Source organism: Pongo abelii, chromosome 7 (assembly GCF_028885655.2).
Source record: "Pongo abelii isolate AG06213 chromosome 7, NHGRI_mPonAbe1-v2.0_pri, whole genome shotgun sequence".
NCBI lineage: Eukaryota > Metazoa > Chordata > Mammalia > Primates > Hominidae > Pongo > Pongo abelii.
The window spans coordinates 156620212-156641544 of record NC_071992.2 but is presented as its reverse complement, the minus strand read 5'-3'; the positions used below and the strand labels follow the sequence as shown (position 1 = coordinate 156641544).

Here is a 21333-nt window from a genome sequence, read left to right as displayed (position 1 = left end):
TTCTCAGAGCCTCAGCTTCCTCATCTATAGAATTGGTAAGAGAACACCTGACTTTGCAGGGTGTGAAGAGTTGGATGGTGTGCACCGAGCGCCTGGTGCCAGGCCATGGACGTGGCCCTCGGCCCTCACCCCTTCCTAGAAGAGCTGTTTTTACTGTGACTCTGCTTTTTCTTTCCCCGGCACAAATCCTGCTTTCAGCTGTCATTTTCCCCAATTGTCATCATGGTTGGGATATGGCTGAATTCTAGAGAGAAGTATTATTTTAGCATACAAAATTGTCTTTCTGAATTTCCCACAGAGTTGCTCTTAATAGAAAAGTTGAGCACTATAAATGGTAAGTATGAAATTCTCTCTAAAATCTCAGTTTTATTCATGATGATCTACCAGACTCATACCATTCTTAAATACCCTCTGTCCTGATAAATCCACTAAACTCTTTAGTCCTCCTACAAGGCCGCCTTCATCTGTTTGTAACTTTTTTTGTCCCGTCTTCCTATTAATTGTCATCCCAATCTGTTCTCTGTTCTATTTGTGATAGCCTGTGTTGGCAGAAAAATTGGCTAAATGATTGAACATAATTTTCTCCCCTCCAACCCACCCCAGCTGGAGAGAGATCCTTCCCAGGCGCACCCAGTGATTTGCTTCCCTGCTCACGACATCTTATTCCATCTCATCTCTCGCCATCCCTCTGCAGCTGCCCCCTTCTCTCCAGCTCTGTGCCTGTATGGGCGAAGGGCTCAGCTTCAGTTTTCCAAAGGCTGGCTTCTGCCTCCTACCTGTCCCCATTTGTAATTGATATGCTTCTTGTGTTTTGTATCTTCAGTTGGATTTGAGAACAGACTTCTGTAGTCTATAAAGAATCCATAGAGTGGCTTTCTTAGTATTTTTCTGAGCTTGAAGATGACAGGTTTTGGAGGTTTCTTGGAGATTTTGAGGTCTGTGTCTAAAAAGGAGGCAAATTTCGGATGGAATTTTAAGACTTTTTTCTTTTTTTTTTTCAAAGTGCTCATATCCCACAGCCTCCTAGTTCCAAAACATTGCTGACTTGTGTTTTTCCAAAGTACTTTTACATCAAATCTCATTGAGTTTTTTAGTTGGTTCCCACTTTAGAGCCAAGAAAACTAAGGTTCATAGAGTTGTGTGTTGCCCAGGTGTCTCAATGTGTTGTGGAAGGAGGGCTGCAGGCAGCCCCATAGCTGGAACTTTTTCTTTCTTTTTTTTTTTTTTTGAGACAGAGTCTCTCCCTGTCACCCAGGCTGGAGTGCAGTGGTGCAATCTCAGCTTACTGCAACCTCTGCCTCTCAGGTTCAACAATTCTCCTGTCTTAGCCTCCCCAGTAGCTGGGACTATAGGTGTGCACCACCACGCCCAGCTACTTTTTGTATTTTTAGTAGAGATGGGGTTTCACCATGTTGCCCAGGCTGGTCTTGAACTCCTGACCTGAAGTGATCCGCCCACCTCAGCCTCCTAAAGTACTGAGATTACAGGCGTGAGCCACCACGCCCGGCCCATAGCTGGATCTTTATAACGTGATTCAGAGGAAGAAAAACCGGAGTCTTTTCTTCCTAGAATTTGTAAATCAAATCTCAAAGAAGGGCTTTTCATGTCCCTTCTTGTACCTTCTGTTTGTCCTCTGGATAAACACTGTTGATGGGATGTTTTCATCTCTGGCCATGGCAGGATCAAGGCCAACCTTGATCCCGCCAGAACCACATGGGATGAAGAAGGAGCTGCTCCCCAAAGAAACGAGAAATGCTGGGCAGACAAAAGCCAGATGTTCACTCTACTTTCCTCTACAGGCCAAAACTTCTGACCATTTCCAGAAATGAAGAATTTACCATTGTTATAAGTGTAAAATAGGATTGGTATTTCCAAGGCAAAAACAAACAAACAAAAAAAAGAATCTGGGTCCTTCAGGAGATAAAAGCGTTGGTGTAATTTGCGAAGGATAGGAGCCTTCCCTCGGGAGGAGCTGGCCAAGCTGTATTACAGGCCCTGTGTATATGTCAGAGAGAGGGGTGGAGATACAGAGAGACACACAGACACACTCAGAGATGAGATGGCAAAAATACCCCTTTGAGCACCTGGCCTTCACTCAACAGAGGACAACTTATTGGGTGAAGTCTCATTGAGTGGTCTTTCATACCGTGCTTGCTTAGAGGTCCACTTGGCCTAGTTTCTGGGGTAAGATGCTAAAAAAAATGTGGAGTTTATGTTTTGCAAATGGCTCTGTTCATAATACTAGTACCCTTCACAGCAGGCATCATGGTGTCATGAAGAGCGTTTGTAAATTGTGTCCATGGTGCTGAGAGAAATGAGAAAAAAGAGAGAAAATAAACTCATTCAAACTTAACAGCTTTTGAGTGAGTCTTTACAAATAAGTCTTCGCACATATCTACCTGGTGAAATTTCAGTTAACCAGGAGTTGGTTGTCGAATGTGACTTTGGGGTGATGGAATTTTTATTGAGCGTGTGTGTGTAAACTGTGTGCATGTCAACTAAATACTGGATTTGACCCTGTAATTTATTCATTCATTTAGTTACTGTTTACTGAGGGCTTACAATTTGTTAGAGCCTGCATCAGCTACTATGAGGGGCACAATGGTGAATCTGACAAGAATTCAGTCTTCAAGGAGTTTATAGTCATGAAGAAATCTAAGACGTGCGTAATTTGCTGCAGTAGGAATAAGAACAGCTCTTTTTACTGAATGCTTGCCACGTACCAGGCACTGTGATAAATCCTTCCTATGCAATAATTCATTTATTCTTCTATATAACCTCACAGTATATGTATTCTAATTATTCCCATTTAGGGGATGATGGATTTAAAGCTTGTAGAAGGTTATTTGACTTGATGAAGGTCATTCAGCCAGGTAGAAGGGGAGCTGCACCTCAGCCCCGACCCCTCTGATCTCCTACCGGGCTCTCTGCCTGTATACAGGTCAGCAGGAGGTAGGCACGGGTCTCAGGACAGAGAAGATGCTGGAACTCTGAGGAAGACGTACTTGCTTTCCATTAGGACAGCTAGGGGAGGCATTATGGAAGAGGTAGCATTTGAACTGAGACCAAAAATTGGGGGATATTAGGATATCAGATTGTCAGAGGGAAGAGAATTACCAATGCATAAAGGTAAAAAAAAAAATGGGGTAGAACAAGGAGTGACAAGGAATAAATTTTGGTAGAAAAATGGCCTACCAGTTGCAGGGACTGACATGGTTCAAAGCTGAGCCTTAGGCCCAGTGAGGGCTGCTTTATTTCCAGTCTACCCTTCACTTTGCGGCCCTACCTGAAGCTTCCCAGATTTGCTATCCGCTCTCCATGGGAAACACTGAACACCAGTGTTTTTCACATCAAGTCCTTTGAATATGTCAAAGGTTCTGCTCAGATTCTGCTCAGATTCTCTTGGTGAACTTTTCTGAAATCTGCAGGCACCTGTAGGGGATGTTTGTCAGGCTCATGTCTCTGTATTTCCCCCTCTGCTAGACAGTAGCCCTGTAGTTCTTGTTAGCTCTCTGATGCTTGCATGGATTTTAAGACTACTTTGTCCATGTTTTCTAGCTGTTCTCAGTGGCTGAGCTGGTCTGAGTTGTCTAGCCTGTTATGAGGCACAGAATCTTCTGAAGTTCATTTCGTGCCTATTCAGCCTGAGCTGCTTGTGGGACGTCAGGTGGACCTTTGCTGCCCACAGGCAATGCTTGAAGAGGGGCCAGTTGGGCACCTCCATTTTCTTCTAAGTGCAGAGAGGACCCTGCTCTTAAGTGCTTGATCACAGTCTTCATACGTGTCTTCCATAGGCACCACCAACAGAAACAGATCAGTTTGTCATTTTTCTTATTGTAGATGCACAATGTCTGGTTCCTTCATGTGCTATTTTGGGCATAAGGTGTCATGAACTTTTCAAGTAGACTATTTTTTAACTTAAGATAATTTAGCTTTTGAAGATTTGAAGCCTCTAAATAGAAAATTGCTTAATTCTTCTTTACCCAGTTGAATATTGTTTGTCATCCTGAAAATTGAACTACTTAAGGGGACATACCTTAGCAAATGATGCTTAAGAGAAGTGTGTTTTTTTTAAAATTATGAACTATTTCTATTATGCTTGGTTAATTGCATATTTTTGCAAAGAGATATTAGGCATAGGGCCGTGGACCTAAGTGATTGGGAATTTGGAAATATACATTTTGTATCAATTAAAAGTAAATACTCTTCATCTGATCACAAGAAGCTTTAGTTTCTTAGTAAGAAGTTACTTAGATGGGTTCGTTTGAGATATGCAGCCATTGAAATTTTCTTTCCCAACAACTGTGTTAAAGTGAAAAGGATCCTAGGCTTAGAATCAAAAGCACCGAGTGTGTTTCAGACTTGCCACCCATCTATCTACCCATCCATCCATCCAATCAAGTTTACTAAACATCCATTCATGTGTGGTACGATGCCTAGGATCAATTACTGCCAATATGACTGTGAGCAGGTTGTTCATTCCTGTTCTCTAAAATGGGGGCAAGTTTCATTATCCTCAGGAAGTTAACACAGGAGCAGAAAACCAAACACCGCATTTTCTGTCTTACAAGTGGAAGCTGAACAATGAGAACACATGGACACAGGGAGGGGAACAACACACACTGGGGCCTGTTGTGGGGTGGAGTGAGGGTGGGGAGAGCATTAGGAAAAATAGCTAATGCATGCTGGATTTAATACCTGGGTGGTGGGTTGATAGGTGCAGCAAACCACCATGGCACATGTTTACCTATGGAATAAACCTGCACATCCTGCACATGTACTCTGGAACTTAAAAAAAAAAAGAATAAATAAAATGAGGGCAAGTTTAGAAAACTTGACATAGTAAAGTTTTCATAAAACTTTTTCATAAAGTGTCATACTGATGTGAGTCCACATCTTACCAACCTCACTTTCTACCATTTGCTCTTTTGTCTCTGCTTTTCCATGTATCTTTAGTCAAAATCAGTATTAATGTGATTTCTCTTGTACAAGTTGCCTCTGGTAGTTTGTTCTCTTGGCCTGGTTTACCCTGGAAGTCTGTGATACTCGCCATACTCATAGGTAGACTTCTCCCGCATGCCACCTGGGTTCTGTTAGGGAGCTGCAGCTACTTGAAAATAACTCCTCAGGAGGCAGTATCTTTACATTCTTGAGAATATATAAAACTGCAGTCAAATATCTCATTCATTCCTCCAGGTCTTCTCTTCTGTTGAATGGTGTATCATGCAGAGGCCTTGGAGACCAGTGCAGACTTTGACATTTCCTTTTGAGTGCTAGGGGCAGGGCGTGAGCCCCCTTTCCTCAGGAGACTTTGCGAGCTGTGTGGGGGGAGTTGACTTAGGGAAAGGAGTGAAGGCAATGGGGGAGAAGAGCCAGGAGGGAAATGACAGTGACTCTGAGTGGGTGCCAGCCACGAAAGCCATCCCTGGACATACTCTCAGAGCTGGCAGGATTTCCTTTTGGGTTGGACATGCGACATGAGATACAGAGAGGACTTAAAGATGATTCATGGGTTAGACTGATAGTTAATGTTAACAAGTAAGAAAAAAAACCAGATGGCAGCGTGTGGCTCCTCGGAGGTTTAAATAGGGTCTTGTGGCAGAGAGTGGTGGCTGCTTGAAGCTGGGTGAGGAGGTAGCACTTAGACTAAGGTCAAGCGGCAAGAGAGAGCTGGCCGCACGAAGGGAGGGGAGCTCATTCCAGCCTGAGGAGCGGCTCAGCAGAGGCCCAGGAGAGAGATGGGCTCTGCGTGGTCCAAATGCAGAGGGGAGGCTGGGGCCTCAGCCATCACATCCAGGTGGTAAGGAGCTGTCCTTTTTAAGGAGTGATGCACTCTCAACTTTTACTCATAGTGGATGTGAATATGTGCTTATGCAGGACACATCAGGTGGTTCTAACTGATACAAGATAGAATAGTCAGGACAGAAACTGGCATGCTCCTTACAGTCACAGTTTTTGAACAAAATCCCCTACATAAACAAAAACAAAAACAAAACCAGCCTGGGCAACATGGTGAAACCCCACCTCTACCAAAAATACAAAAATTAGCCAGGTGTGGTGGCGCACGCCTTTAGTCCCAGGTACTAGGGAGGCTGAAGTGGGAGGATCACCAGAGCCCAGGAGGCAAAGATTGCAGTGAGCAGAGATTGCACCACTGCACTCCAGCTTCTGCGACAGAGCGAGACCCATCCCAAACAACAACAACAACAAACCCCAAAACCAAGCTGACGTGTTACTTATGATTTTTGTTCTTATTTTGTAGATGGAATCAGTGTGAGTGGCTTTCCCCTGTCCAGTCCTTTTCGGCAGGTCGTTCGGCCCCGAGTGGAGGGCAAACCTGTGAACCCACCCGAGAGCAACAAAGCAGGCGACTACAGCCACGTGAAGGTGAGTTGGTGTGGCAGACGGCATCTGCCACGTGCCGTTCGGGCTTCTGCAAAGCCGTTTCTGAAGCACAGCTCTGAGTCCTTTTCAGAAAGGAAAGGCTATGTGTATTTGAAAGCTGGATTCTCAGTATTCTTTGTTCTTGGACAATGTTTTGGAAAGCCATCACAGTGAAGCTTGAGTGCATTGTTTGGTGTTGCAAACTCTTATGTCCTTGGAACATGGAGATTCCGTGGGCTGAATCCAGGCGTGTGGTGATTAAAGCAGACTCTCTCCTGCCATTTCGCTATTCATTTGAAAAGTTTATTTATTGCATACCTCAGTTCGGATGTTTACCCTGTACATTTTTCTTAATCTTTTGGCAACCCTTCTCAGTTGTTGGTTTGGAAGCACCAAGGAAGCCAAGACAGATATGCCGGTAGCAAGTGAATGTCAGTGCAAAGCTGCGTGCCGCGGGCTTGTGGGCCAGCATGAGCAGAGGTGGCTGCTGGCTCCGTGGAGAGGCCTACACAAGTGCTCTGGGGTTTTGAGTCTTCAGCACATGGGAAGCTCTGGCTGTTTGAGCTGGCCCAGGGACAGTGTGTAGAGCAGGAGGACTGCAGGGCCTAAGAGCTGTGACTGGGCTGCAGGCGGCAACATCACTTTCAGGCACGCATGTGTTCAGGACCAGCCTTTGGGATGCTGTTTACAGTCCTCATGCCAAATTTAAGAGGGCAGGGACTGGTTAGGAACATCAGAATCGCTTGGCCAAGATGCTTGTGAGTCAGTGATACAATGGACTTTGAGGCATTGGAGCTGCTGTCACTCAACCAAGAGGAGGGGTGGAGGAGCATGGGGTGCTATCTGATGAGGTCATGGCAAGAAGGAATAGCCAGTTCTGGTGGATGGAGGTCATGTCAGTGGATCGAACTTGGAAGGAGCTAGTTTTAGGGGAAGAGTCCTCTCCCCTTTTGGGCTCTGCAGTAAAGAACGGGGTTGTTGGTAGCGGGGAGTGCCCCATTCCTGGAGAGCTTCTGTTTGCACGGCAGCTTGGTTACTGTGTTGCTGGGCTCTTGTGTCAGCCAGGGGGACTGGTGTGGGAGAAGCTTCCCAGCAGAGGCAGCAAAGGCCCCAGTGTGCAACTGCACGGCACATGCACGGAGCTACCAAGTACAGGAGGGTGCTGTCTGGTGGGCTTGAGGCAGGGAGGGCTGGGGAGGTGGCTTTCTCCAAGAGCCCCTCGGATTTCACATCGCCTCCAGCCTTCCCGCAGCCACATCCTCACCACCTTCTGACTGAGTATTCAGGCCCCCAGCATCATTACGTTTGTGCTGCAGCTCAGGCCCCCACTGTGTGGCTGCACTCTGCCGTGGAGAGCAGTGACGTGGTTCTCTTTTCTCCATGTCTACACACATGCTCCCCTCTTAGAGCTCTCAGAAAGGCTGCTGGAGACAGCGGTGACTTTGGAGTGGGGTGTTTTGGTGGGGGAAGGCTTGTACCACATGGGGGCTCTCTTCTGCCTGCTGCTTTACACTGAGCTGTTGTCTGGTTGGGGTACAATGGATCGGTGATCAGTCGCTGGTTTGGGAGTGAAACAGTCGATGGTGGGCAAAGGCTAAGCAGAGCGAGGGAGCACCTCCTGAAGCCACCAACTTTACCTGTGCATGAGGCAGCAAAGGCCCCAGTGTGCAACTGCACGGCACATGCACGGAGCTACCAAGTACAGGAGGGTGCTGTCTGATGGGCTTGAGGCAGACTTTCTTTGCGTGTCTCATAATTTTTTGTGGAAAGCTGGATCTTTTAGGTAGTGGATCATAGCAAGTTGGAGGCTGAGCCCCGCCCGCCCTCCCCTGGCACTGTGTGTTGCTGTTCTTGTTTGTCCATCAGTTTGGGAACTTGCCTTGACTTATCTTCGTGGAGTCTGTTTTCCTCAGTGTGTGACGTCTCTGCTTTGTTGATGATTTTCTCCTTCCTGTTTTTACTGCTCGCCTGGATTCCCAGGGCGTGCCCCAGGTGCCCCGGAGCTTTGTGGGCAGCCAGTGTCTGATTAGAGGATGTGCTGAAACGCTTCAGTTCAGCAGGCCTTCCACCATTCCCCGATGGATCTGCACGTGCCTTGGGGATTGCTGTCAAACTGCAGGGCTGTTTCTTTGGTCTGAATTCACAAGGCTTCACATTGAGCCAGGGTCAGTGGCTCATGGGGGTCCTCTCTGGTTTGTCCTGAGCATGTGAGGTCTTGTGCATGTGCACAGCTGCCCAGGTTTCCAGCGTTGTGGGACCAACAGGCTCGTTTGCCCCGTGTATAGTAGCAGACCCATGACATGGAGACAGCAGGGTTTGCAGCGAAGAAAGAGTTTAATGACAGCAGGAAGCCACACGAGGAGGTGGGAGGAGACCCTTAAACTCATCTCCCTGAGGAATTCTGGGCTGCGGCTTATAAGAGGGTCGTGGAAGGTAAGGACCTGAAAAGCTGGGGTCATTGGTTGTGGTGAGGGGGATGAAACATCAGGATGTGGAAACTGCATTCTTTGATGAATTAACTCTCCATGAGGTCCCTCAGACACCTGGCATAAGTGGGGTCCTTCAGGCCAGCAGATGTCAGTAGTTACACTGGTATGCAGGACCTGAAAGAATATCTCAAAGGGAAAATGTAACGTTTTGTAATGTTCAAGTGGCTATCGACGGAGCTGTTTGGGGAACTAGGGTCTTGGAGCAAGGTCTGTGTGATTCTGGGGCAATTTAGGCACCGGCAACGCTGAGGAAGCAGGTCGGGCAGGCTGCCCTCGTGATGAACACTGAGTGTGCTGCAGGCTTTTTTGTTTTCCCTTCTCCCCTTCCTTTCTTCCCTGATTAATTGTATAAAGTTTATAGAAACGGTTTCACTGGGGTAAGTAGGGTCTTACCAAGGCCTTCTGTGCTCTTTCATGCACTGGCTCTTCCTATTGAATTTTTGGCGGGTCTGCTGTTTTATCATTTCCCCAACTAGTTTTGTGACTTTAGGCCAGCTGCAGTGTTACCTTCCCTGACTGTTTCCGCCTAAAATCCAGTTTTTTTTTCTTTTAATTTGAGATGGGAGTCTCGTTCTGTCACCTAGGCTGGAGTGCGGTGGCGCGTTCTCGGCTCACTGCAGCCTCTGCCTCCTGGGTTCAAGCGATTTTCCTGCCTCAGCCTCCAGAGTAGCTGGAATTACAGGCGTGCGCCACCACACCCGGCTAATTTTTATATTTTTAGCAGGGACGGGCTTTCACCATGTTGACCAGGCTGGTCTCGAACTCTTGACCTCAGGTGATCCACCCACCTCTGCCTCCCGAAGTGCTGGGATTACAGATGTGAGCCACCACGCCTGGCCTCCCACTGTTATTTTTGACAACACTCCTGGACATGTGTTTTCCACCCTCTGAGCCAAATAAAGTCAGCCTCTTCCAGCAGGTGGCAGAGCAGCAGACAGTCTTCTGCCTGTCTCTCTGGGCCAGGTAGAACTTGTGTGCCAAGGAGTTGGGGGTAGCAGGGGCAGTGGAACCAACCCCTGTCTGAAATGCCACAGTCTCCCTTGCTCTTACCAAGATTAACGAGATTGTCATGAATAAATGCTTCTCAATTTGTTGTCTGCCTTTGGTCAGTCTGAACATCTTTAAATGGTTGTTCTTGACGACTTTGTCCATTTGCATCTTTGCTTTTTGGGCAGAGGTTTAGCCAAGCTTCCCACTAAGCAATTCTGGAAATCCCACCCCTCAGACCTATTTACCTTCTGGTTATTCTTTCAGAGCTGGGGATAGAATGAAAAATGCTGATTTGGAAAGATGTTCCTTTGGGCCTATTAACATCTTAGGTGTTTATTCCTAAATGCTGGTGGAGTAGTGGAGAGGTTCGAGTGTCGTGGTGGCGTCCTGCAGCTCTGCTGGCTGTTTGCTGTGAAAGCAGCTGCGATTTTCTGTATAGATTATTGGCATGCTTTTGTCTGAGCACTTGAACTCTTTCTAGACTTTCGCCATGACTTTTTTTTTTTTTTTTGGAAACAGAGTCTTGCTCTGTTGCCCAGGCTGGAGTGCAGTGGCACGATCTTGGCTCACTGTAACCTCCACCTCCTGGGTTCAAGTGATTCTTGTGCCTCAGCCTCTGCAGTAGCTGGGATTACAGGCATGCACCACCATGCCCAGCTAATTTTTGTGTTTTTAGTAGAGATGGGGTTTCACCATTGTTGACCAGGCTGGTCTTGAACTCCCGACCTCAAGTGACCTGCCTGCCTTGGCCTCCCAAAGTGCTGGGATTACTGGCATGAGCCACCGTGCCTGGCTTGCCATGGCATTGAATACAGTAGCTTGCTCACTAGTCTGGGCCCTTTCATGATCTGTGTTCCTCGTTACGGTAGGGATTCACTGGCACAGGCAGGCCCTGGGAATTTTGGGGAGCAGGTGTTTACCTGTGTCTGTAAACTGTTTTGACACAGCTGTGGGGAGTATATTTATTTGTATTATGCTATAAGTCCAGATGCAGGGTTATGGAATCTTTTGTGGGAAAGGAGCCTGACTAGTGTCCCCTTCCGGTGCTACTCCTCATGCTTAGATCCTGCCAGAGGCCGTCCGCTGCCACCGGCTCCCTCTCATTGCGCAGCCCGTTCTCATCCTCGGACTCCAGTCCCTCACAGAGTTTACTTTCAACCCTGTGCTGCTTCATGTCTTCCTCCCACCTTCCTTGTGCCATTCCGGACTTCCTCCTGAGTAGGACCTCCTCAAGGCCACAGAGGATGTCCTTGTTTTGCCTGGCCATCGCTGTATCACTCCATCCATTTTGCAGTGGACCAGATGTGGTGCTCTCCCTTAAGCCCCTGCGCCCCCACCCTCTGGCCTTGGGCAGAACTCCGGCATCTGGACAGCGTCCGTATGCTAGCAGCGCTGACTGCAGAGGCTGGGTTCAGGCTTCCTTCTGACCCTCCCTCACTCTGCCTCTTTGCTGAATTAAAGCACAACGTATATTGTGCTCCAGTTGTGGGTCAGTTACGGTGCCCCGGGGGTGGGACACAATGATGGATTTCAGGGGCCTCCTTTTTAGGAGCCCTTGAGTTGGGGGCTGTCATACAAGCCAGTAACTCAGCCTTGTCCACTGAGGACCGTGTTAAGCAGCGTGCCGTGTGATGGGAAAACGAGGGTGTATCATGGCTGTCTTGACTTCATGGAACTCTCGGGCTGGTGGGTAAGATACAAGTAAATAAAACAAGAAAAAGTGGTTAGAATACAGGTGATCCTTGTTGCTATGGCTGCACAGAGGAAGTCGAGGAAGGCCTGTGAGAGGAAGTTGCACTCAAGTGGAGTATTGAAGGAAGAAGAAACTGGGGTGAGCTAGCAGGCCAGAGTGGAGAGGGCATTCCCGAACCTGGGGCTGGCAGGTGCAGAGGCCCCTGAGGTCTGCGTGTGTATGGCATGCTGCTGCAGGCCTGCTGTCCTGAGCACAGGAGCACGGAGAGGGCTGAGAGGAGACAGGCCAGGCTGCCAAGGGTTTCAGAGGCACGTGGAATTCATTGGTTCCTTCCTTTGCTTTGTGATGCACTCATACTTCTTTTGGGGGGCATCTCTCACATTTTAGGTACTCCATTAGGCAATAAGAGTATTTTTTCTGTCTCTCACAGGATAGGCTCTTACAGTTCAGGGTAACATTTCAAAATCTAGGATATACTCTTCACACTTGGTTGGGTCTTAGTGCCTGTGGCATGAATTTTTTTTTCTTCAATTGAGTGTTACAAGGGTGAATGCGCTGTTTTTCTTTGGAATCATTATAAATGTATACAGATAGAGATGAATGTTTGTACATGTATTTAAATGTAATGATTAAAATATCATTATCATTTACCGAGGAACTCTTGTATATCAGGCACTTGCATCTAAATTATCCTTTTGGATTCCCTTGAGAGCTGTTTGAGTAGGTGCTATTATCCTCTAAGGAGAAAACCGAGGCTCCTTGAGGTGATGTCACACTCTCCAAGTTACCCACTTTGGTCTCTGTCAGTTACACTGTGACACCTTCTTCTTTCACTACACCTTTTCTGAATTTTACCTGTGGACAGAGTCCCAACACCTCTGTATCCTGCACTCAAGGCCTTTGATGCCTTCCCCGTGGACCATCAGTTTGTCGGTTCTTTGTCTCATTGCTCCCTCGCGACCCCCGTCTGCCCTTGGAGGCCAGCCGCTTTCCTCGAGTGGCCTGGGCACCCTCCTCCACGGCTTTAGCATGGGAACTGAGAGTAAAAGAACTGACATTTATGGATTGGGCTCTGCAGGGTAGGGACTGTTTGGGTGCTTGACATTCCCAGGTTTCCTCAATCCTTGTAAGTATCCTATGAGGTGAGTGGGGAAGCGGAAGTTTAGGGAAGACTTGCCCAAGTTCGCCGAGTCTATGGGTGGTGGAGTCAGGGCATGAATCTTTGTCTTTTCCTTTTTTTTTTTTTTTTTTTTCGGAGATGGAGTTTTGCTCTGTCACTCAGGCTGGAGTGCAGTGGCGTGATCTTGGCTCACTGCAACTTCTGCCTCCCGGGTTCAAGCAATTCTCCTGCCTCAGCCTCCTAAGTAGCTGGGACTACAGGCGTCCGCCACCAGGACCAGCTAATTTTTTTTTGTATTTTAGTAGAGACGGGGTTTCCCTGTGTTGCCTGGGCTGGTCCCGAGCTCCTGAGCTCAGGCAATCCACCTGCCTCAGCCTCCCAAAGTGCTGGGATTACAGGCATGAGCCACCGTGTCCAGCGCCTGCCCTCTGTGTCTCTTCTAATAATCTTCATCCTGTGGTCCCACCCTTAAGGAGGACAGGATCTGATAGGAAAGGTCCGTGAAGAGCATTCCAGGCAAAGGTGCTGTGCCACCCACGGAAGGAGTGTGGGCGCGTCCTGGGTGAGAGGGAGCAGTTGGGTTTGCCTGAGATCCATCAGTAGTGAATGTGGTGGATTTCAAACCTGTGCAATCATGCGGCATTTTCTGGTTGTCGAGGTTTGTCTTCTGCAGGATGGCTGAGCCTCTCTGGGGACTGGAGCGGGAGCTGTGCAAGTGAAGTGGCTGACAGTGCTGTCTGTGGGGACATCTATTGCTGTAGGGGCATCTGGCACCATGAGCTTGTTACAGAGCCCTTCTCCCCGAAGCAGGAATGATGTGATTTAATTGGAATCGTGCTAAACCTATAAAACTATCACCGAGGAATGGTGTAGTCATGGAAACAAGTAATTCAGTGAAAGCTGCTCCTAGGGAGCACCCCGAGAAGTGGGAAAGATAACATGTGTTTCTCAGGTTTTCCAGAAAGATGCCTTCCTCCATTTAGCTAGAGTGACTGTGTCTGTCCACGTTCATGACTGTCTTTCCTGCATGCCTCAGGAGGAATCTTTTAGGGTTGAAAATAGGGACTGTGCGAATTGGATGCATCTTAGAAACAATATTTATGCAAGCCAGCACAGACAGTCCAGCTTTTCTGACTCTCAGCGTCCCCCTCTGTAAAACTGAACGACAATGCTTCCTTCATAGGGTTGTTGGGAAGCTTAAATGATAAAAGAGCCTGGCAGGGGAAAGAAAGAAGGCTGGACCAAGGCAGGAAATAATTCATTGGGACTTCATTGTTGTATGTAAGGAGGAAAATGAGATTTGGTCAGTGAGTCCAGGTCAGTCACAGTCCCGCTGGTTATTAACATCAAGAGCAGCTCTGGACTAGGCAGGGGTGTAAGGGCCTCTGGAACAGGTAGATGTCAGGTCCCCTGAGTGGCTGGGACTCTGGTCTTTGCCCAGATCAACTGTGGGCCTTTGGCCAGGTACTTAGTGCTGCCTAGCCTGGCTTCCCCCAACTGCAAAGCCAGGCTAGTGTCTACCCTCTGAGTTGGATAGTGCCTAAAACATGTCATCGTAATCAGAACATGGCAGGGGCTCCGTTGAGAGCCCTTCTAAGAAGGGCCCAAACTTGGTGCCCACATCACGGGCTGGGGCTGCAGAAATGCCCGGCAACAGGAGGCTTTTCCCTGAGTTGGACTGTGTGCCGTGTGGCACTAGAGGTACCCATGGCTTTGCCTGTTGAAGGCATCCAACTTATGCACAGCCTTCAGAGCTGCATAGAGATGTGGGAGCCAGCTGAGACCTGGAGGATACAACATTCCAAGTGGCTGGAACGACTGTGAACAGTCAGGGAGCTGACACCAGCGTGGACGGCCACAGCCATTTGTCATGGTGTGCTCTCCGTCTCTAAATGGATTCCATTTCCCTCCATGTGCAATACTGCTCTGTAAACACTCCACACCTTCTTATAGCTTGCTGGAAAGCAGTTTTGAAATCCTAACAAAACTAGTTTGCCAGGAGGTGGGGCCAGGCCTCCCTTAAGCTCTGTGCACAGTTGGCTTTGGGGAGCCTGTTGGTTCCTGCTCCCCCTTGTCAACATCTTGTCTCTTAAAATTTGAGCAGGTAGGTGTAATAGCTGTAGCTTCATTCATGGGCAGCTCCTGTGGGAGCCAGGGGTTGTGCTTCAACTTTAAGAAATTAGAAGAAAAAATGTAGATTGAACCCAAAGTCAGTAGAAAAGGAAATAATAAAGATCAGAGTGGAAAACAATGGAATAGGAAACAGAAACCCAACATAGAAAAGCAACCAAAAGCTTATTCTTGGAGAAAAATTAATGAAATTCGTCAGCTTCCAGCCAGATTGATCAGAGAGAAGACACAAATTAACAGTATTAGAAATGAGAGAGTTGGCATTACCACAGATTTTATAGATATTAAAATGAGAAGAATATATTATAAAAAGTTTATGCTAATAAATGTGAAAACTGAGACGATGTGACAAATTCCTTAGAAGACACAAAATACCAATGCTTACACACAGATATAGACAACCACATAGACATATCCACTTAGGAAACAGAATGTTTTGTTAAAACCTTCCCATATAAGATCATGAGGGCTCAGAAAGAAAATCGAAATGGAGAATATAATAAAATAAAAAAGTCAACAAAAAAGAAGATCAGAAAGTAAAAAAACAAAAAAAACAGAAAAACTTTTTTTTTTGAGACAGAGTCTTTCTCTGTCACCAGGCTAGAGTGGTGCAGTGGCATGATCTTGGCTCACTGCTACCTCTGCCTTCCGGATTCAAGCGATTCTCCTGTCTCAGCCTCCCGAGTAGCTGGGACTACAGGCGTGCGCCACCACGCCCAGCTAATTTTTATATTTTTAGTAGAGACGGGGTTTCGTCATGTTGGCCAGGATGGTCTCAATCTCTTGACCTCATGATCCGCTTGCCTTGGCCTCCCAAAGTGCTGGGATTACAGGTGTGAGCCACCATGCCCAGCCAAAAAAAACTGTTTAAAAAGACAAAAGAAGAAAAACACCTTCCCATAGAGAAAATTTTGGGCCCAGATGGCTTTACTTATGCATCTTACCAAACACTTAAGGGAGAAATAATATGAAATCTATGTAAACTCTTCTTTCAGGAAACCTAAGAATGAAGGAATACTTCTTAAGTCATTCTGTGAGGTCAACATTTCTCTGATACCAAAACCAGGCAAACAGATTATGGGGGAAAAAAATCCCCAAAGAGCAAAACCCAAAGCACTACAGACCAATATCCCTTCTGAACACAGATGCAAAAATTTTAAGCAAAAATTGAGCATCTACTATCTAACCCTGTGTAAAATATTGACTGAGTGGGGTTTATCTAGGGAATGCAAGGTTGGCTTAACATGAGAAAACCTGCAAATGTAATTCTACATATTGGCAAACTAAAAATGGAAAACTATGTATGCCGTCTCAAGAGACAGAAAAAGCGTTTGGTAAAAACCCAGCATCTATTTAGAATGAAAACTCTCAGCAAACCAGAAACAGGACGGAGCTTCCTCTGCCTGACGAAATGCATCTACCAGCTCTAGGCAGCTACCCCTGTCCTTCACCGTGAGAGGTGGCCTGCGCTCGCCTGAGGCCAGCCATCCACACCTGCTTACCTGGCTGGACGAGGCATGTCTTCTTGCATTGCTGGTCCTGAGCGAGGCTCTTTGCTTGGCTGGGCCATCTTGCTCACTTCCTTTCATTCCTGGCATGCTCCTCCGTCCTCCTGGGTGAGCTCTGAGGTTACCTGGTCTGCTGAGCCTTCCTCTGCAAGTGGCACACCCAGAGTCAGGCCCTTCTTCCTGTGTCCTTGCCTGCTGTCCGTTCCCACCTGGATGGTAGCACCTCCCACACTGTTACTGTTGTCCTTTGCTTATATTGCTGAGCTCCCCTTCACTGTAAGCGCCTCGTGGTCATGGGCTTGTGAAGCATGCCTTCTGTACACATTTCTTGACCTGGATATTCCAGACAGTGAGGCCAGACAGCCCCTCTCCATGGGGTTGCCTGGAGATTCTCTTCGTTAGTGAGGCAAAGCAAGACAGTAAAGTATGTTTTATCTCATTTGATCAGAATAAAGCTTAACTTTGGGTTTTTCGGGATTCTAACAACATTCAGATACTTCATGTAAAATACGTTACTTTAGCTTTTAAAATAAAGAATTGTGAGATGTTTATAAAGTTTCTATATACTTTTATATTTTTTTCTTAAGAGACAGGGTTGTGCTCTGTTGCTCAGGCTAGAATGCAGTGGTGTGATCACAGCACACTGTAGCCTTGATCTGCTGGGCTCAAGTGATTCTGCTGCCTCAGTGACTACAGGTGTGTACTACCACACCTGGCTAAGTTTTGTATTTTTTGCAGAGACAAGATTTCAACATGTTGCCCAGGCTGGTCTTGAACACCTGGGCTCAAGTAATTCACCTGCCTCGGTCTACCAAAGTGCTGGAATTACAGGCGTATGCTACCATGCCTGGCCTTCCAGCTAATTTTAAAAATATATATTTTTTATTTTTAATTTGTTGTAGAGATGTGGTCTGGCTTTGTTGATCAGGTTGGTCTTGAACTCCTGGCCTCAAGTGCACCTCCTGCCTTGGTCTCCCAAAGCACTAGGGCTGCAGGTGTGAGCCACCACACCCAGCTAACTTTTACATTTTAATAATTACAGTTGCAAATGGACCAAAAGAATCTGTAAAGACAACTTAGGAGCAAATGTATTCAAGCTTTTTTTTTAAAAACCCCTAGGATATACAACAAATAGCATTGCTTCTTAATCAAGCTGTTACAAATTAAAAATGGTTTCCATGAGCCCTGTGGGGCCTGGGGGCAGCAGAATGGATGTTCCCATCAGCGGTGAGGAAAACACATATTATGCCAATTATTCCTTGAACACTTACAGCAGCCTGATTTTGCGAGGCAGCGTGGCCACAGGCTTGCATAAGACATGCTTCTGCCCTTGAAAATCTCGCAGTAGAGCCGGAGGAGAGAACATCCACAGAAGCAATGGCGCCCAGCGCTGCTCTTGCCATAGAGGTGTGCAGTTGGGACTGTGGCCCTTGGGGACAGGCAGTGCCTTCATCATCTGTTTGTTCCCAAGACATCCATGTAATCATCGGTTTGCTGGGTGGGAAAGGGGGTGGGGGTACAGGGAAGCCAGGAGAGAAAGGGCTTAGGCAAGGGAAGGAGATGAAGCTAGCGGGGGAGTCGGGGGACATGGAAGAGAGAAGGCTTCCGGGAGAACTGGGTGGGATTCTTCAGGCAGATGGGGGGATGGGGAAGTCCAGAGAGAGTGGAGGAACCCCCCACTTCCCTCCAGCAGCAGCAGCTGCCACAGTGTCCTGTCCAGCATTTTCCGATGCTCACTTGGTTCTGGGCCCTGCGCCTGGGGCTTCCCCTGCATTAACGGTGCGCCCTCACCACAGACCTGTGAGGCGGGGGTCACTCCCAGCATTCCTGTTTTCTAGATGAAGACAGCGGCGTGGCCTGCTGGGTGCCTTGCCCTGAATCACCTCAGTAGTTCAGCGGCAGAGGCAGGCTCGGCACCAGGCCAGCCGATGGCAGAATTCACGGTTCCGGCCCCTCTACTAGGCTGGCACGCCCAGGCATGGCAGGCAGCCGAACAGGCCGAGGCCAGAAGAAGAGCGAGACAGAGGCTCGGGATGTGACGCCGAGGAGATTTAGCACAGTGACAGTGTTTACAGATTACTTCCCTCATGACTACAACTTCACATCATTCAAGTGGAAATGACTGAACAGCTTAGAAAGATTAAGTTAGCCCAAGGTCAAGCAGTTACTAAGTAGAAGTTAAAATTCAAATCAGGATAGGTCTGAATCCAAAGTTCACGCTATTTCCATGATATCATGCTGCCCCTTTACGTATAATTTCTAAGTTTCCCAACTTATTATCGGATACAAAACATTCTCTCTCAATTCAAACCATATTTATAGAGCAATGGAGTATAAACCCTTTAGCCTATCTGACCCTCAGTTTCCAATCTGTGAAATGCAGATAATAATACTTTCTCCAGGGCTATTGTAAGGAGTTAAGTTTCTGCTATTAGCCTTGGTAGATAAGAAAAGCTTACAAAATAGCAAATCCAATTCAGTTCCAAATTATTTCTAATCTGTCCCAGTAATAGTTACAGAGACAGGGAATTTCATTCTACAAAGTTTAAGCATAAAAGCTTCAAAGGAATCCTTTAATCTGCTCAACAATTTCAAAACTTAGTAAGAAATGTAGAAGTAAGAGATGCGGAGAGAGTCTGCTGCGTGTGGAATTCTAACACAGATGTTAAGGACAGAGAGGGGGGACGGCCTGTTCCTTGAGTTCCTGTGACACCTTAGAACCTTTGCCTTGCATGGTGATCACTGTCTCCAGGAACCCCTGTGACATTTTATGTAATCCATTCCTTCAGCAAACATCCAGTGAGCACCTAGAGCATGCCCAGTTCTGAATGCTGGGGGTGTAACAGTGAACAAGGCGAAGTTGCCGAGCTGACATCCAGCAGAAGAGACAAGCAGCAAACAAATACCACGTGGACAAACAGGGAAAGATATGGGAGTGACTCCTGCTCGCTGTTTTAGGCGGATCGTCTGCAGAGGCCTCACTACAGAGATGCCATGGAAGAAGCGGAGTGTGTCCACGGGGCCCCTTCAGGGCCTATGTCATTGATGGTTTGCTGTGCTGAACAACAAACACTGTCTGAACAACATCAACGCCAACTGCCAGCGTTTTAAATGATGGTCTCCCCTTGGTATACATGGGGGATTGGTTCCAGGATCTCCCATACACCCAAATCCACACATACTCTAGTCCCGCATTTGGCCCTGCAGAACCCCTGAATATGAAAAGTTGGCCCTGCAAATATGTGGGTTTCACATCCCACCAATACTGTGTTTTTGTTCCACATTTGGTTGAAAAAAAAATCTGCTTCTAAGCAGACCTGTGCAGTTCAGACCCATGTTGTTCAAGGGCCGATGACATGTACATGCAGTTTCCCCAGTAGACTTTGTGTCTGTGAATCAGAGTGGGATACCACAGGAACCTCTGCATTTCCAGAGCCTGCTACAGGGGCTGACATGGAGCAGGCTGTCATTAAATGTTGGATGAGGGAACGGGAAAGCAAATGAAATGACCTCTAAAGAATTGCTCTGCTCTTCCAGTGTGTTTTCCTGTTGATCATAGGCTGCTACATCTGATCATGCCAGCAACTTAAGGCAGTGGCACCTACATTAGCCAGAATCAGCATCACCTGGAAGGCTGGTTACGCCACAGCCTGCTGGACCCCATTTTCAGAGGGCCTGGGAATTTGCATGTAGAATAAGCCCCCAGGTGCTGCCGCTGCTTCTGGTGTGGAGACCACACTTTGAGGACCACCACCTTAAGAGATGAAATATTTTTCAATTTGTTTTGACATTTTTTGTTGTCTTTAGGACTAGACCACAAGCATCCTTATGAACACTTCTGGTGTGTCTCATAGAAATTGTACATGGTAAGCTCTTTCTAAGTAGCTTAGTTTGGGGTGCCTCAGCGACTAGCTGATAATAGCTGAATTCCTGAGAAGGAATTTTAATAAACATTTGAGGTTTTGTTTTTTTTTTTTTTGAGAGAGAGTTTCATTTTTGTCGCCCAGGCTGGAGTGCAATGGTGCAATCTTGGCACACTGCAACCTCTGCCTTCCGGGTTCAAGCAATTCTTCTGCCTCAGCCACCCAAGTAGCTGAGACTACATGCGTGTGCACCACACTCGGCTAATTTTGTATTTTTAGTAGAGACGGGGTTTCTCCATGTTGGCCAGGATGGTCTCAAACTCCTGACCTCACGTGATCCTCCTGCCTTGGCCTCCCAAAGTGCTGGGATTAAGGCATGAGCCACTGTGCCCAGCCTGAGATTAAATTTTAACATAAACATCCAATTAGTCTAGGCATTGACATGCTTATTTGGGGGAAGCCTAGAAACACCTGTCTAGCAAATGTATAAAGCTGCCAGCCCCGCTTCAGCATTCTCCTAGGTTATGATTCATGGCAGCAAAACACCAGGATTCTCAGAAACCCTGAAATCTTTGCAAGATGCTGTCACTGAGAAGCACCAGGTAGTTCATCTGCAGGGTGCACAGGGACTCTGGGGAATCTTTGCAGTGCTAGGTGGGACTCACGAACTCTTCTCTTAAAACCAGCTGCCACCAGTGCGTTCAGCATGATCCACGTGCAGAGAGTAGGAAAAAACCAGACAGTGGAAGGAAATGTGTGCTTTTATTGCATTTCTTGCCAAACAGGAAAATTGAGTTAGATTTGCTATTGAGAATGACTGACAGAAAGCAAATATGTTTGCTTTGGGTAAGGACATTCAGGTGACATTATTAGTTTCTAAAAAATCCAAAGCAGTTTAACTACAGACAACGTCAAACAAAAAGAATTCTATCCCCCACCCCTAGAAATATCTCCACTACTGAAACAGGCAGAATGAAGGAGGGAAAAGCTTACATTTATTTGGCTTCAAACAGATGTGTAATGAACCTCAGCTTTTTACCCACTTTGTTAGAGTGGACAGGTTACTTCAGGCCATCTTTGAAATGGAGACCATCCTTAGTATGTCAACAGGAGTTCTTATGGTGAAGGAGGTTGCACAGAACCCAACTGCAGGGAA

At 47.0% G+C, this 21333-nt stretch overlaps 1 protein-coding gene across 4 annotated transcripts in view; it reads left to right on the top strand.

Annotated features, from left to right (window-relative positions):
* The window catches only part of TRAPPC9 (trafficking protein particle complex subunit 9), a 744079-nt gene that overhangs the window by 235599 nt on the left and 487147 nt on the right, over positions 1-21333 (top strand). For all 4 annotated transcript variants that reach the window (XM_024250828.3, XM_009244129.4, XM_024250829.3 and 1 more), the window contains one exon: positions 6263-6387. In XM_024250828.3, the coding sequence (XP_024106596.1) occupies positions 6263-6387 (125 nt within the window). The remainder of the gene's footprint in view (positions 1-6262; positions 6388-21333) is intronic.